A 19128-nucleotide genomic window follows, 5' to 3' on the forward strand; every position below is an offset into this window, starting at 1 on the left:
TCAGTGGATTCTATTTTTTTGCGGTATTATTATACTTATAGACTACAACTTTTTTTTTTTTGTTTTTCAAACTTGGACTTTTTCCTAACGTGAAGTCTAAAACGCATAACCATCCATCGCCCACATCTTCGTAACTAAAGATTTTCTATTTTCTTTTCTTTATTTGCCAAAAAAGTCAAGTTGTCGCATATAAATGTGGTTATTTCTTTCGTTTAAGTAAGTTTTTATATTTGTCATAGCTTGGAGAATAAAGTCTTAGAAACCATTGAAACGGTTAATTATAATTGAATAGCACATTTCTAGGAAAGTTGACAGACAAACAGACGATTAACAACCTCAAAAATATAAAATTACCTCATAATCCTCTTCTGATATGCTCATGATACGAATAGAACGTCTGATTCGTTGAGATCTGTTGAGAATAGTAAAATATCCTTAAAAGATATTTTCCAGTATCTTGAATACTCAAATCTGCCCCATCACGTTCGTTGTCATCGTAAACTGATAAATTCGATAGGAAACTTGGGGCCCACCGTGGATGAGGATGAGGATGAGGTTGGGATCAGGTTTTTCGAGTAAAAAAAAAATCGTTTTGAAAGTACGCACTTGGTCAACCGCCTCTATTCTATTATCCTGACACACGACAAACTTGATCTTTAGAGAGTTCCATTTCCGCTCATCTCCACACCCTATATGCATTGAAAATTCGTTTGTATACAGTATCCTTCGACTTTAATCCTACGACCCCGAATTCATTTCCAGTCGTAAGCGGAATGACTTGCGATAACTATATCGTCGCTTTCTGCGATAAGTCCGTTGCAGAGTGATGGTAAACAAGTTTTTTGAAAATTGACTAAATCAAGTAATGGATTCTCTCAGGACTGATCAAAGTTTAAGACGGCTTTACAGCTGTTGTTAAGATTTAATCAATTCCCATCATCACAATCCAATCTGATCGCAGGGCTCACCTGATCACATCTTGATCTCAATTGTATAACGATTAGCACTTAGATATAAAAAATACTGTCCATAAAAAATATTTTTCACGGTTTTCATCAACTTCATTTCAATAACTAAAAAATTGTTCTTTACAAACTCCTCAGTTGTAAATTACAAGATTTGTTGATTGATGACAATAAAAATCTAATCGTTTCAATTCAGAAAATTTCACATATACTTGCATTACTTAGATTATCAAAGAATTTTTTCTCGCAGTTTTCTTCGAAGAATGTAAACTATTCTCGTCATCAGTTAGACGTGCATATACTACATTCATAAAAAAATCGGCTATGCATATTTATTCAGACTATCTATGAATGAGTAGATTTGTTTACCACAATTTTACTCTACATGTATTTTCAATGCGCATCGACATGATGTCATAAAGATTGATATGATTATCGATGGAAAATGAAGATCAGCTATATGTATGGGTCAAACGTATATTGGTTCATCATATAAAATTCGGAGCCTTAGTTATGTGCAAGGAACCTGACTACAGATCACCAGGAGACCCCTGGTGAGCTCTCCCACTGAGACCAGTAGCCATCCTGCGGCCTCTTCGTAATACAAGTTATAAGCATACGCACCCAAAATAAACTACGGTAAAATATACCTTTCTTTCATCAAGCCTCCATTTCACTCGCTACTCCCATCTCTTATCTTATTCTTTCACCGCTACTGTACTTCTCTCACTATTCTGAGTCGCCCACATTTTCACTATGAACAGACGTGTCTTATCTTTTATCTTATGAAAATTAAAAACTAAATGTATTCCCGGCATGGATATCTAATTCTTTCAATTCCCATAAAGAATCATACAACTGTTTTTTCGGATTAATTTTGAAAATTCACACATTATGGTATCCTACGATTGTTCATCGTGAAATTTTTCTTATAAACTTGTTCAATTATAATTGAGACATTAATCGGAATCAAGTTGAAAGAAAACGATAAACACTGCGGTCTAATATGATGGGAAAATAATACAGATTAAGGATAATCCGGGGGGAGGGGGGCAGATGGAATAAACAAAATGCAGCCAATGTTATAAAAATTTTGTCATACATTGATGAATTTATTGAAGAACGATGTGCAAAATTTCACATAGCCTGAGAGCAGGGGAACAGCAGAAAAAAATTTCAAAGTTGATGTACATCCATAAGTCTCAATGGGGGATCGATAACCGTTACATTTTTTTCTACTTTATCGACCAGTCGGCAAGGTGGGAAATATATTGAACTTTTTGATGCTCCATGTAACCTCATGCAAAAGTAGAAAGTTTCAGATTTTTAAATATTCTTCTTCGAGTTCTAGGTTACCTGAAATTCTGCAAATCATTGTTTAATGGATTTATCAGTGCTTTGAAAAATGTTCATACCACTGGCTGTAATTTTTGCCGCTATCAGGCCCGATTATCCGTAATTTTTTGAGTTTATAATAAATCGAGAAATTGTTTTGCAAAATTAGGATAAATTGGATAATAATGAATAGGTTATATTAATTGAGTTCTGCGTTAACAAAGTTAAATAATAAATTCCCGGATTATTTACTTTCCGAAATTTCCGAAATTTATCGGTTCGGTCAAAGCACCGTGATACATCAAAGAAATGATACATGAATATGATTTTGAAATGAAAAAGTTTGCGGGTATATCAATTTCGAGAGAAAAATTGTTGATTTCCCCCAGATCCGAAAATATTCATCGGAAACCTATCCTCAAGGCCAATTGAGTAATCTTAATTCACCGCATTGCTTATTGTTCAATTTTTCTAATTTTGACTCTAAAAATAGAGTTTAAGTAATTTCTCATTACTGGCCATTATACTGCGCAATACCCATATTTCGATACGAAATAGTTAAAAATTCCAAATGATCAAATGCCCATTGTACCTCATATTTTCAGAATTTCTCATTTTTTCTCCCATTTTTGCGCGATCCTTTCTAATGATATTTTTTTAATTTCCAATTTTCTACATCCACAGTCCGAAATTTTCTCCTTTTTAGGGGGTCCATTTTACCCTGAGGTGTCCATATTGCCTCAAGCTCACCGATAATACCGCATGTATACATAATTAAAATGAAAATAATACAAAACATTAACATGCACTCGCATTTAATTTCTATTTCCTCCGGTTTACAATATTTTCTATCTTAATGAATCTGGATAATGGATTTTATAGAAGAAAACGGCAATGAATAGAAGGCTATTCAGCCATTGAGATTACCTCTACCGTAATCTCAAGCACTAACACTGAGATCCATGTAGTAGCTTTCCACTTCTCTTTCTCTCCTTTACTTATCAAACCAAAATTATAAATACATAAGAATTACGTACTAGAATTTCAAAAACTATATGAAGGATGTACTCTTGAGAATAGAAGATGGATGGCGACCTTTAATGGCTAGACGGTCAACAATAGTTGAAACATATTAGTATAGGTATCTGAATCGAGGATGAGAGCTATAACTTATTCAAAAGATAATTCGATCCATTTTTTTAAAATACTGATTTGAACAAGTAGTATGAGAAGGTTTAAGGAATGAAAAAAAATAACAGAAGTCGGTGAACATTTTTTATTCAGTTTAGAGTTTTAGAGGCCCATGAGCATTGGTGCGTATATTTCGTATTTTTTATTTTCCCCTTTTCTGTTTCTCCGTCAATCTTCTCTCTAGACTTACAGATCTGATGATCCTTCCTGCACTTCTTTCTATACGTGATGTAGTTTCATTGGTTTTATTTGTGTTTCCATCTCTCTTACCACCGTGGGTTCAGGACTTTTTTTCTACCTGTTTTATCGGCATTTCAAGATCAAAGAATGCCGACGTTTCAGCAGCCTCGTGGTGCATGGGGTGTCATGTCGAAAATGGGGAAGGGTCTGGATGGATAGAGATGGAGTGATGGAGGTGAATCATGGAGAGGGGCGGATCCATTTTCCTTAATGTGCCCATCGAAGGACGTTGGGGGTACTGTTTGATGAACTTCGTTTTTTCTCTATAAGTTTCAACTTTTCATTTTTTTATTATATCAATTTAAGCTTGACCATTTTAAGGATGTTTCACACCCATATATAGCTACGGTTCACGTTTTTTGGACAAATTATCAATGGAAATGATGTAAAAAAATACAACGTTTTTGCATTTTGTCTTAATTTAATGGCTCACAAAGTTTTGTGATGATGCGATTATTTTCATGCACCACCTTGAAACTTTATAAAAACATTATATTTTTTTACATTCATTCCATAGTAAGTTTGCAAAAAAAATGCATAAACGTTAATTTTGACTATATACGGGTGTAGAACATCCTTGAATTGACATACGCATGCGCCTTTCTAACTTTGCACTTTATTATCTTCTGACCCTAATATACCATTAATGCTATCAATTTTGAAACTTGTATGATGTTTTCAATTCTCTTATATTATTCTTCATATTTTTTTTGAAAAATTCTACCTAGACAACCCTTTTCATTCTTCAGCTGGTTTTCATGCCAAACCAAGGCCGAGTAATGCCACTTTTCTTCTTCTCGATAGTTCAATGTACACCAGCAGAATTGGTACCAAGCACAAAGCCTTCAATCCAAGCCACATGAATATTATTTTTGCCGCCTTCGGCCATGGCAATATTTCTCAATGAAGTTAGAATATTTTTCAAATGGATTTTCAGCATATGATTTTCGTTCTTCAATTTAAAAATGCCATTAACAATTTCTTATGCATGGTGGAAAAATTCATGGCCTAAACTGGGATAAAAGATTCTACGACTGTGATATTCAATAATTTAAGATTCACTCAACGCTGATAATCCACGAGCGCAAATATTCAGTATTACATTCGGCGGAATATATAGCAAACCTTCTTGAGACTTAAATTACTTTAGGACTGTACGATTAGATAGAGCTAGATTATTTACATAGGCATAGATATATTTTAACGGGTCTATATAAAGGTGAATAATGGACGTTTATTTTGCAAGTGATGATTTAATATCCATTTGTATACACGGAGAGAAAAACAGGAAAAATTACGTGACTAATCACGTAAAAGTGGGCTGGAGTGTCATTACCTTGTTTTTTACTGGAGAATTTGGGAAATAATGAGAGACGAACAGTAAATTTGATTATTTGCTCTGGAAAATTTACGTGATTCACGTAATTTCTTACGCACGTTTAAAATTTATCACAGTTCCGGTAAAAATTATTCCGAGTAACGTAAAAATTATCCAGTTTCATTTAAATTTTATGTGACGTACCGTAATTTTTACGTTCGGATCACGTCACCCGGCAAATTATTATTGTCGGAAGGATAAAAAAAACATTACAGGTGATTTTTGAAGTTTTGATCCAATCAAATCATTTATTAATTAAATATCCTCTCCCTCAATTATTATTTTTGAAAAAAAAAGAAAAGTTTGGAGAAAAATTACGAAACAATTCAGCAAAATTTACAGAACTGAGTACCGTAATTTTTCTACCTTTAAAGGTGACTTTTTACCGACCGAGTGGTAAAATGTTCTGAATGATCGGCACTTTTTCGGATTTTACATTTCGCCCCACGTTTACCTTTCACAAATCAATTTTCACGGAATTTTTTACGTTCTTTTTCCAGTATTTTTCTCTCCGTGTATGTGTAGCGTACGCAGAAGACAATAAATACTTAAATCAAGTTCTTTTTCGGTGTTTCTGTTTCCATGCTGCGAATATTATTGATTATTAATCAGCACTAAGGAGAAAAGAATCGATGCAACGCGTGCGTTTTTGATTAAAATTTGCCGCGAATATGTTGTCGTTGTAATACACAATTGACTCGAGTTACTTCGCACTTGAATCAAGGGCAAAAGATTAAATGATTATCAATCGCGTAAATATTTGATCGACGCTTTTTTTCTCAATGTATCAATCTTCAATTGATCAGAAATCCGCCTGCTTCGCGCACCATGTGTAATAAGACTTATTGAATAATGAGCATATTAAAACAGGTTGAAAAAAAAAATTATGGATCAAGTCAAGCAAAGAACGAACGTCTTTTTCCATCGCAGTCTGTATTTCGAAAATTTGTCAATTTTTCGGACCATTCAACGAAGAATCGGTGATTAGTCGGATGACCTGACAGTCCAGTTTTTTTCTAAATTTTCTTAATTGATAAAATTTCTTAAAAAATTGAAGTTTGGGGATTGAGACATTTTCCAGGGCAACGTTATCGAAAAAATTGATAGTATTTAGAACTTTGTAAATCGTGCATTCCCACCTGTGTCTAATTGGTGAGATGGATAATTGAAACATATATGACACGTTCGAATGATTGCTTGTGTAAACAAAATTCTCAAATGTAGACATAAAGAGATAGAGAAAAATATGCGCTCAAAGTGCACTTATCAAGCATCGTATCGAAGGCATTTGTGAAATCCATAATACTTCTGCTGTGATGAATCTTGTGACGAACATTGTTATATAAGTCCTGCCTACTGACTTCTATGAAGTCTTCGCAAGAGTCAACTATAGAAAGCCGTTCGGTCAATTTTTTTCCCTTCAAATTCTCAGCTGTCTTTAAAATTCATTAAGATATAGCCAATATCTTAGTTCTTTCCTCCAAGCATCAAAATTTTTTTTCTGTTTTCTTGAATCCCTGGATTGATGTTCATTATTCTATTTGTAATATTAAATTCTTCCTTAGCTAATAAAAAAGCACATATAAAAATTCAGATGATAATAGGATGTAATATAGCAGCTTTTGCATATTAAGTGGCATGAAGTAGTTTCAAATATAACTTGTACGCAGTTACTGGCGCCAGTTGTGCGGTTATAAGATAACATTCATCTGGAATGTACTGGAGACTTTGTACCCGATCAATGATTGATCAATCTAGCCAAATTGCTAGCGGTCCTCACGATTATACCCACAATTCCCTGTTACAGCATGTTTTCATTCAACATTACCTTTTACGAATTAAAACGATCATCAATATAATGCCTTGGTATGTTATTGCTCTTTCTTCAATTTCAATTCCATTTCTCCACTAGTTCACTTTGCCTCCCTCCCCTCAATCTACCCCTTCCACAATTGTGAAATCAGCAGAAATATCAAAATGTAGTATAAATAGTATTTTTATGAATTGAAGTTATGGATTCAATTCATCTGAGAGCTTCATAGTTTCTACTTGTCAAATCGAAAAAAAAACAGTTCCTCCTCGTTTTTTTCTGTGATAAAAAAAGCAAGAAAAAATCGTTCAGATCAAGTGTCGCGTTATCACTATTGCACTGATCCGTTAATTACCCACACATGTGTCTCACGATTATGGCGGCTCCATCATGGCCAATAATATCAACAGTTGGGTATTTCTCCACGGAAGATCCTCACTAATGGGAAAAAAAAAAACGAAAACAAAGAAATTAGAAGGAAAAAATAAGATAGTGGAATGATGAGGGAACTCCGCTGCAGACACGCGTTTTGAGAATCTTATCAAGGCGTTAAGCGTCCAGTTCTTATAAAAAAGAAATAAACTATAACGCAAACGGGACAGAAAGATATCGCAATGGTGGGGACTACAGCCTCATCAGGCAATGATAGCAGCAACTGGTATATAAGAAGCCCAGACGATGAGTTGCAACGTTAGTCGATCATTTTATCGTTCAGTGTACAGTTTCTTCACTTCATCCCTTATCTCTACGTATTTGCTAATATCTCCTCAGTTTCTGTGAGGATTCCTGGATAACTGCAAATCGTTTATTTACCACTCAGTCAAAATTTAAGAATATTCTCCCACGCTGTGTAACGTTTTCAAGTGATTTTAGTGTCTTCAATTGTATATAATTAAAATGGCTTCGACATACTCCTAGCACAGGGAGATATCCTTCAAGATCTGAATTTAGTTTATTTGGACGAATAAAAAACTGTAGCAGAAAAAACTGTTCAATTCTTTAAATAAAGTAGTGATTGTTAGTTTAAGTGTTGGCGGAAGTTCTGGTGGTTTGGGTGAAGTGCAGTAAATTAGTAAAACTGTTTTATAAAAAAGTCAGTTACCGGCCTAGTTATGTTCTCCATCGAGTACAGCAAGCAGTTCCTAAGCTACCGCATACTCAAGTCCAATCGTTTCAAATACATCTGACGATAAGGACTCGGACAATGTTTTTGTGTTTACAAATTTATTAAAAAATTTAACGTGCTACTGTAGTGTAGTGAGTTTCATCGTCTGGACGTGCAGTTTGTTGTTACTGCGATTTAACTCAGCGAATAATGACGGAAATAAAAATTAATTAGAGCATTATTGCGAGGGGTTTTGAAGGAATTGACGACATTGGACACTGAGCAAGGTCTATGTTGAAGAAATTGGTCGAGACCTGGAAAGTCTTGGCCTTATGATTCTGGTTGTTATCACTCTTGAAAATTCTCTTATATCAACATCAATTTTATTCCAAAGAATTATATTAATTCAATTGGTTTTGATTACTTAGCTGGAATCATTTTATGAATTCAGGAAAATCAACAAAATCATGTGAAAAAGGCTAATGCATTGCATGTGAAAGTTGTTTCTGCAAGTGCGCGTATAATTTGAATTGCTACTCATTCAAGGAACAACAAAAAATCTTAATCTACCTGTACGAATTTGGCGAAATCTTTGAGTGACTTTTTACAGTAAATAGTAGGATTTCCATAAAAAAAATGATTGTTTATGTCCCTGGCAGAATGCCACATCACGTTGGGCCTTACGGCGCGGCTCGTTACCCGGGTACACTGTTGGGTAGTGGATCCAACTATTATAACCCATCATTTGATTACGTCGGCAGTGTCCACCTCGCTGGTAGCCGTTTATTCTCAGGTCAGCTGAATCTCTATCAATCAGCGCTGGATCTTCCAATTTGGCCGCGGAGGATGCCGGCTGATGAGGAATTAGGTAGATCGCCTGGTATTTTTAACGACCTGGCAACATTACCAAGCTTTGCTAGTGGTGGACCACCGAGTCCAGCTCACAGCGATTCCGATGCCTCCAATTCAAGTCTTGAACTCAGTAACATTAGGAAGGGGGAGAATGGTCAACTTAAATGCAGGTAAATCAGCTATTCTGTTTTTATTCATTTGTTATAATCAATAATATCAAATAGTATTTAAGAATTTTTAAGTAATTCTGCCGGAAGGTATTGGAAAGTATTGAATTTATCCTCCTAACCCGAAGGCATCGTTTTCGTATCAGTTAACGATATAATAGCATCGTAACTATTTCAAATTCCGTAGACTGTTATGATCCTTTTCTCAGTTAAGAGAGGATGGGGAAAATGGACTGGTGGAACTAAATTACTTAACGGGTAATTCTCACTGTCAAGTGAAATATATCGAAACAAATAAATAAAATAAGTAGTATAACCAACAATCATTGAACTAGAAACGGTAACCGATTACATTTCAATTTTTCTGTTAAGACTGTTGGGAACAATTTTTTTTAACCATTCCATATCAAAATTGGTGTTAACGTTTATGTTAACATTTAAGTTCTAATCAACAATTTAACACAATTACCGATCCGTTTTGCCTTGCGGTCTGTTTTGTCGGTCCTTCCTCACCTAATTTCATTTCGATCATAAACTCCATTTTTTTTCTACGAAGTATATTGCTGTGATAACAATATAGAATGATGTAATTTTAACTAGTTTGGCAGAATAATGGTGACTATGTAATTGCTTTATGGTCATCGGCATTCCTTAGATACCGAACTTATCTCAAATAATTTTTAATTAAAACATAATACCTGCACGAAAAACGGTAGATATGTGAAATAGATATTAAGTATACGCACGTATATTTCTACCCAAAAATGTAATATATCAGATACATGTTGAATGTATGTGAACCCATATTTCTTCGTAAGCGTACATATCCAGTTTTAATGAGAATAAAATAATGTACTGTAGTTACATACTCATTTATACATATTTTGACGTTGTTTGGAGAAATCTGAAGACTTTAATATTTTTTCTACTATACTTTACGCTATTCCTGTCTTAGTTTGACAAAGCTCAGGTTTGAGAATGACTTCATTTTACCCTTCAATTCAAGTTCAAATGAAATTCCGCACGGGCAGTCAAAACAAAAGTTTATGTCCCTTTCTATAATTCATTGTATTTATCGCAATTAATTTTCAATTAATATTGCAATGCGCTAATTATTTGAAGTAATATTCATAGAAAATTATTATACTGTATTTGATTTTATAAATACATATTATATTGTTAAACCAATTAATGAAAAAACATTCTAGTCAATCGTCATAAAATATTTACCATCAGTAAATTTTTTAAATTTCAACAAAATTTAATATTTTGGACTATATTCACACAAATTTTTATATCCCCATATAAGAGGCCATGTTAATTAAAAACTTAATAACCACAATACGGTGTTGTGATGGAATCTTCAATTTTATACATGCATCTGTATCGTTTTAAAAACATTCTACCACAATTTCAAGCAATTCTTATATCTTCATCAATACATGCGAAACAACCTTAAAGATATTAAACCTCCATCTTTAATTCATAAGAGTATCATATAAGGATAAACTATCTAATAACAAGCTATATTTTAATTCCCGGAGAAAATGTATAAATGTACCATAAAAAGTTGCCCATATAAAAATATGGCCCATAAAAATATGACCATTAAATTGAGTTGATAGCAATTATGTCAACGTTAAACATTATTGATTTTTAATTTTCCAGTACGCGGTCATAATAAAGGGCGAATAATTAATAAACAATAATGACGAAAATAGTACCTTGGGCACAGTAATTTTCTATTAACTGACATTCACCAGCGCGATTTACCAGCGGTGATTTACCGTTAGGACCCAAGTCTCTTTAATAGATTACTCTGCATTCATAGAATAGGTGAGCCTATATAATTTGGTACTTGAAGGCTTGAACAAAACCTACCTACCAAGCCTTGGACCCAGTATGAAACGAAATTATTATTTTCGGACGGAAGGAGAGTCTCAAGACTGCATCTCTCTAGATTATTAAATATGTTCATAGTCATATTTTCTGAATGGTTATTAGTTCTAATTCTTCATCTCCGTGTCCCTATCACATATACCTCTTGTGAATCTTTTCTGAGATGAATATTTTGGAAAATACATCTTACAAATGTGTACAAATACTTTTCACAAGCCCAATGACTTTTCATCAATTAGATCAGATTTCATCAGTTCATTAGTTGAGAGTTTTTCGTCCTTGAATGATTGAGGATTTTACGGCATTACGTCAAGAAAAAAATTATGAAAATCGCAAACTCTATATTTAAGGAAAAAATGTCCAAATTTTTTGGAATCATATTTAGAATCTTTATAACGCCTTACTATTTTTAAATAATAGTATTTTTCTAATGTAGGGCGAGGACATAGAATTCTGCCCTGCTCTGCCCTGAAAAGCGTAGATTTTTCTCCCGAAGAATCTCACTTTGCTCCCGCCAAAAACTAGGACGAAAAGATACTATCCAGAGGTTGTAATCTCTGATCCTATCAATCGGCTAGTTCCACAATTTCTCACTCGTTCGACGTTCGGACGTTGTGCCAACGCCACGCGGGAACGTCAAATTCAAATGTGAAATAGTGGGATCCCCCTATATTCAGAGAGCAAGGGTTTTTTCATTTGTTTCAATTTCGATCAGTCGATTCTTCTTCAATGCTCGTTTCTTACTCCATGATAGATTTGTCTTAAAAATCCAGCTGCCTTTCTGAGAATCAAAATGGTGAAAAAACGGTGCCCCTCTTTAATTCTTATGTGGTCCTGTTAAAAGTTGGAAAAAATTGAAGAAAAATTTAGACCACATTTTATGAAAATGTCAATCAAATCGGAGTTTGATAACAGGATCATAGAATTGATTGGTAGATGCATGGTTTCTTGTTAGACTATTCACTAAACACTTGATGATAGAAACGGTGAGTGAGTCGCAGGAAGAGTGACCTTACAGTATATCTCATTTTCATGATTCGATACGTAAATCGGATTTACTAATTTTTTTCCTAATAGGAAGTTACCCAATGTGTTCGTTCCGATACTTCAATTTTCATGTTTTTCACAAAAATGCGTTTTACGCCCTCTCTGATTTTTAAAAAACATTTTATCAACTTGAAATTTGACAGAAAGATTCCGTTTATGACTGCAACATTTGGTATTGAAGATGGGCTAGATCGGATGATTTGTGCAGAAGATATTATACTTTGTATCTGAAACGATTTTCTCAAATATCACAAAAACGACTCAACTGATTTAATTTTTCTTTTTTTTTCAAAATATTCATTACGATGTGTCACATTTAGATGAACCAAGAAATATGAACAAATTTCCGTTTTCATGTCCATTCGGAAGCCAACCATTAATGAAATTGATGGCAAAATAAAATTTAAAAAAAGGTAACATGTGAAGTAACAATCATATGTCTTGTACTGTTAGGAACGGCCAACTGCTTGTTTTAATAAGAAAATAATTCAATTTCACTGTATACTGGTGGAGAAGATCAACAGAAGAGTGCCGAAACAGCTTGCATCGATGGCAGCTGCAATGGGATATCTCGCCGAACAGGAGAGGGAGCCACTCATTCCGCAGGTGGTTAAATCGCCTGGTTAAATCGTAGTCATGGAGAGGTTAATTACTACCTGGCACAGATGCTGTCAGGTCATGAGTACTTGCAGACCTATGTTCACAATTTTAAACATGAGGGTTCCCGGATTCTCCGGTCTGTCCAGGAGAGAGCAGGTGTTTTTCACTTATTCCTGCTTCAGCGATATTTGGGAGTCTGCACTCAGAAGAACGACCTGGAAAATGCACTGTCAGCGGATGAGCCCAAGATAAATGAATAATCTCTCGGAATCTCCTACTCTGACCAAACCTCACAGCGAGAAAGAAGGATATATGGGATAATATTCTCAACGAAGGAAGAGCGATAGGTTGAATGTGCACAGTAGCACAGTATATAGTAATTGTAGTACTGGCTGTACTTACCGGCATACCGGGAATATACGTTAAGAGAAAATTAACTTCCGAATGGCAGCTTTGTATTTGGCCATATTCAAGTCCCCAATTTTTTGGGTCAGGATAACTAAATGTTGCCTAAAAAGTCTGAATATGCGGTTTTTAAATTGTTTCTGTATGCATATATGTATGTATGTATGCGTGTGTGCGTTTTTTACTTTTTTTCTCTCTTTTTCTTCACCAGGGATTGATCGAATACCATGATTTTTCCAAATGAATATAGAGTTTTAAAAGCTCTATCTATTGACACTGATTAGTTGTCAAATTTCTATGACGATTCAGAAGAATCCGTAATTTTTCACTATTTTTTTTGTTAGTTTTTTCTCTTGATTTATTCACGAAGGATCAATAGAATCTCATGAATTTCCCTGTGAATATAGACTGCCATGCTCTCCATCCATTGACATCAATTGAAATTGAAATCGGCAGACAGATTCGTAAATATTCGTATTTTTTCGATAATTGATAACTCAAGTAATTCTTATCAGAGAGCAATTAACGATGGCTTAAAAAATCACTATTAATGAGCTCTTGATTGTATCAGAATACGGAGAGAATCCCATCATCTGTTGCTAAGTTAGAGCATATTGTATATGAAATTTTTTTTTTCATCTTCTTTGTGATCAACGGAAGATATGAGCACTATCAACGAAATGATTGCTGATTTTTTTTCCATAAAGCATTCATGTTCAAGTCAGAAGATGATATGATACTACCCTTATTATTTTTCAATTTCGACAAAATCAATTCGGAAGCTTGTTGCTAGTTTCTTAGCAAGAACAGCTATACGCCGTTCCTTATAATGGCATTCCGCACTTGTTTCTTATTTTTATTTCACATAATTTCAATGTAGTTAGGGTATCTATACGGCGATGACGATCAAGATTTAAAAATGGTTAGATCCCATCATTTTGCCCGGTCGGAACTCAAAGTGGAAACCTATCGCATGTGAGCCAATGAGCTTGCCCACTACGATATGAAGACTTTAATACTATACAAATTAACATTAATTATGCGTTAACCGTAACTAAAATACCCCTCAAGGAGTGCTTTGAGCGTAGTTAATCGAGTCTAATCCGCAGTTAAAGATTAAGTTAACGTCGGGTTAAAATCTCCAATTAGTTGGGATTACATTTGAGCCAATGGGAAAAACCAGCAAAAAATTGCATAATCTCTCGCAAACAATTTGCCCTTTCTGTATTAATATTTAATTGCAGAAAATAAGCCAATCGATCGATGCCACCATGATGTGCGTTCGTTTCAGAGTTGATTTGTTTTTTCATCTGAGTGTAGAGTTAATAGAATCGGATATAGCAGTCGCAAACTGATGTCAATAAAGTTCTTACCCTTCGTTGGCACGAGTTGACATCAATGAGCAAAGCAAAAATACCTCATTACATACGCTGTAAATCCTCTTCAAAATACGGTGAAACAAATGCGAACTTGAAAGTTAAATTGATATGCTAAGAATAAATAAAAAATGGAAATGATACATGATCGATAAATAATAGATAAATAATAGATAGCCATAAGAAAATGTTATTGAATATTGATGGTGATACGTTTATTGAACTCTTTTCATTTGATGAACAATCAATGACGTTTATATGATGGAATTTGCAGATGGTTAAACTGCGGAAAATGGTTTACATCGATGGAGCAGTTGTCAGATCATGTGGCTCGGCTTCACGCAGCTGCTGGACGAGACAAGTTATTCTACTGTGGATGGGAAGGCTGCTCACGGGGTGATCGTGGTTTTAATGCTAGGTAACTAATTAATCAACGTGCATCATATTATCAATATTAATATTATTGTATTTCAACGCCTCCCCCGCCCCCTCCCGTGAACATAGTTTTCTATTTTCTTCCATTATAAGTATACTTTACTGTCTCTTCCAATCTCTTTGAATGAAGCATCAGGCTTTTATTATAATCACTTGTTCTTTGAGTTCTCCTGAGATATTATCATATTGATTCCCGTTCTTGTTATGTTTGAATAAATGCCCTTTTGAAGTAATCGCACATGCCCTTCAATCTGTTGTTTCAATAATATTATTTCTATGGTTTTATAGATACAAAATGCTGGTTCACGTGCGGACTCATACCAACGAAAAGCCGCACCATTGTCTGGAATGCGATAAGAGCTTCAGCCGCGCCGAAAATCTTAAAATTCATGCAAGATCGCACACTGGCGAACGCCCATATGTCTGTACAGTTGAAGGCTGTGGAAAAAGATATTCAAACTCCTCGGATCGTTTTAAACATACTAGAACGCACGCCGTTGACAAGCCTTATTGTTGTAAGGTTCCAGGATGTCCAAAGCGTTACACTGACCCCTCGTCCCTCCGGAAACACGTGAAGACTTATCGTCATTATACTAACAATAACAACAAAGTTCAACAGAAAAGTTTCGACGAAAACAATAGTAGCCAAGAATCAAACTTCGAAATATCACCCGATGGAAGAAGCAATGGAGAATTAGATAAAAAAGACTCGAGTACTGGAAGTATAACGACGACATCGCCCTCATTGAGTCCACGAGGTAGTTTGAGTTTTGAAGAGCAACGAAAATTCGAGGAATGGAACAACATGTATAACCTTCAAGAGCGTGACGATCATGAGCATGTTAAACTGAATAGAAATTACCATTATGAAATGAAATCGTACCCCAGCATTTTCCAGGAAGGAATTAGAACTCCAGAACCAAGGTCGAATTTACTATTCTCTAGCCATGAGATTGATGATCGATCAACCTCAGAATCACCAAACCGAAGTCCTTCGCATATACCCAGAATTCATATGCAGTCAACGCCAATAAAAATCGAAGATGATTGCCGGTCAAAAGTTATAGTGGACTACCGAAACATCGAGTCAATCGTGAACAGCACACCAAACAAAGAAGAAAATGCAATGAGACACTCCGTTATCAGACGAGTTGATAATTGCGTGCAGATGAATACCTCGGAGAGTCCTAAACATGAAGATCGAAAAGAACCGTGTTGTTGTCGTCATACTTGCTGTATCCATAACAACCTTTCGGAGAAAACAAAATTTCTGTCAAATCTCATTATGAAAACACAAAATCCTTTGTTTAAGCAACTCCTGGGGTCTATCGATTTGAAATATGAAGTACAGAATGTGTGGACCGATGTGGATGTTGATGAAGAGATGGGACCAAATTTCAAAGTGAAAAGCCAAGGCATGACCGAGATGGAGCAGGATATTCCACTCGACCTAACAATTCATAAATAATTCGTCTATTACAGCCAAATATATTTTTTATGTATTGCTCCGTTTGTCTGCTGTGTAGTCTATAAATTTTTCATATTCACGTGATCAATATCCGGTGTCCTAGCTGGTCTACGTCATCGTTTCTCGTGTTTGGTTGTTTACGAATGTCTCGAGAAATGATTACCTGGAATTCAGTTTCTATTCTCAAACTTTGGTCTTGTCACTTTTTAACTGCTCAATTGTCGTTCTTCGTCTATTGTAAGGAAGTAATCAATCCAGGTGAAAGCTTTGATCAGACTGTTATGCCAAATATAATTGTTATAATTGTAGTTAAAGAGCTGATATTAGAAATGAGATGAATTTGAGGAATTCAATGAGACAGAGATATCGGAATGTCGCTCAAAATTGTTTTTCTTTTAAGGTATTTATGGCGTGATTCACACAAAATCAAAAAATTCATCATTTCAGAAAAATCCGTCCTTTGATTTTTTAATAAATTCAAACAGAATTCTAAATAGTATGAAGGAATACCATTGAATAAAAAATCATGAAAATAAAAAATTACACTTCAATTGATTTAAATGAATGTCATTAAAATTACATTGATTTAAATCAATTAAATATCATAAAAAATAGGAAACAATGCTCGAAATAACAACAACGTTTAAGTAACGAGTATGACTCGTGGAGGGGTAAGAGTGTTAAATAGGGAAGGGATTGTGATGATATATTCATAGGCGACATATTTCGCTATGGGGCAATTTATTTATTTTCTTTTTGCACAAAAAGACGGTATGGTAAAACTATGTTCATTCACTTATCCACTTAGTGGACGACTGTAGTTAAACGAATTGGTGCCAAAATTTTTATTTACAAAACGAACATTTACCGCAAATGATACATGAATGAATTGACCCAAAGGGGAGAACCTATTATCTAAGTGAATTACTTTTGTCAAGTCATACCTCGTTACCTCAATAGCTCCCACTGTCTACCACGCCATAAGCCGCCATAAATACCCTAAGCCCTGGTTGGATTATTTTTTTAACTTTATTAGAACAACTTCGGTGCTTTTTCCATCTGCACATTGCTCTTCAGTGGAACAGAATATATTATTTATATTCTCCTTTAAAATGAATTAAGGATGTTCTGCCGGTATTTTGTTATTTTTCCTATTTTTCTGAGATTTATTGAAAACTATCGATCGGATTGGGATATGAAAATATAGCATTTGTCCGTTACATCATGATTTATCCTTTCACAAAGTTTCATCCCGATACAACAAATTTTATAACTTTTCACTAAAATCTATTGATTTTTTATTAAATCTTAGTGAAAAGTTACAAAAATTGGGTGAAACTTTATGGAAGAAACAATCATGATGGAACGGACAAACACTATATTTTCATATCCCAATCCGATCGATAGTTTTCAATAAATCTCAGAAAATCAGGAAAAATAACAAAAGACCAACAAAACATCCTTCACATACACTCACACCAAAAACTAGATGTAATTTTCAATATTTTGAGAGAACGTTTTTCATTTTGATTAGAGCTTGCTCCCAACACACCGTGATCGTAAATTTAAAAAATCTTCACGGTTTTTTTCTGATTATTAATTTTTTTGTAGTATATGAATGGATTCATCCTCGACAGGTTCCTCCTCGTAGTTTCGATAATCGCATTTCGTACTTTATGTGGAACGGTATACGGAGAGGAAAATTCTTGAAAAATTACATGAGAGCTTTTAGCACGAAATGTTATTCGGTGAAAAATGAAAGGGACCTGAAATTTGACGAGAGTTTCACGTAATAATTACGTGCAGATTCATGCAGTAATGTTTCACGAAATGCCATTTTGCTCTAGAATTCCGCTACTCTCACGTATTTTTTCGTAAATATTTTCTCGGTATAGGTAATATATTGAAAATTCTCTCTTTGATGACATTAATCACAATAGTAGTCAAAAACGTTCTCTTTAAATATTAAGAATTTTTTCTAATTTTTTTGAGTGTATATATTTCTTACACTCAGATAATCGTGCATCCTATAAAAAACAAATAGCAATGAGTAGATGGAATAATGATAAAAGAAATATCGAGATAACGGCTGATAGATAATCCAATCGGCCTTTAAACAAAGTTAAGTTTGCCAAGCAATTGACATGCCTCAACGAAGTGCACACTAGTATGAGTTTTGAAAATCGTGGGGCATCGAAATAAATTTCATCATTTGCTTCTTTCGTAAGCTGTACAAAAAATGTAAAATACCGATTTTTTTCAACATTTTAAGCGTCTCTCCGTTTTCTATTTATTAAACGTCTTTAAAATATGTAATCGATCTTCGACACATGGGAAATCTATACTATAATTCTATAAATCATACGAAAGCCCGCGGCATTCAAAACTCATAGTCATCTCCACTTCAAACTATTTTTCATCGTATAACTATTCGATTTCAGGAAAAAATTTATCAAGATTGTTCGACTCATTGGTGTAAATATGGTGGATGATTGGCGAATGTTCCTTTCCACGTAGTACGTGAAGAAAATTCACTTGCATGAAATTTACTATGCATAATTTTAAAGTTGAAAACTTGTGATGATTTTTGATGCGCTGTATCTTATTTCAGTCGAAGCTTGTATCAATTAATGTATATAAAAAATAATTCTTTAAACAAAACTTTAGAAAAACTTTTTTTCCTTTTGTTGAAAAATGCCATGGATACATTCGGGAAAATTTTTAATTTTCAGTTATTTAAAATTGGTAAATTCCTATTCCCATTTCTCCTTGAACTTTTGTAATCTCAAGGTGATGGTGAGCACCAAAGAGAACTCTAATTATTTTAATAGACGGGAAAATTCATGAATTGCTAG

General features: G+C 34.4%; 1 protein-coding gene across 1 annotated transcript; it reads left to right on the top strand.

The window, feature by feature from the left end:
• The first annotated feature begins 7623 nt into the window (after positions 1 to 7623).
• On the top strand, positions 7624 to 18934 carry LOC105264540 (pH-response transcription factor pacC/RIM101). The gene is made up of 3 exons (XM_011301476.1): positions 7624 to 9046; positions 14645 to 14788; positions 15094 to 18934. The coding sequence occupies exons 1-3, from the start codon at positions 8661 to 8663 to the stop codon at positions 16271 to 16273; spliced, it is 1710 nt and encodes a 569-aa protein (XP_011299778.1). The 5' UTR covers positions 7624 to 8660; the 3' UTR covers positions 16274 to 18934.
• The last annotated feature ends 194 nt before the right edge of the window (positions 18935 to 19128 follow it).

The sequence above is a fragment of the Fopius arisanus genome, unplaced genomic scaffold (genome assembly GCF_000806365.1).
Source record: "Fopius arisanus strain USDA-PBARC FA_bdor unplaced genomic scaffold, ASM80636v1 scaffold00023, whole genome shotgun sequence".
NCBI lineage: Eukaryota > Metazoa > Arthropoda > Insecta > Hymenoptera > Braconidae > Fopius > Fopius arisanus.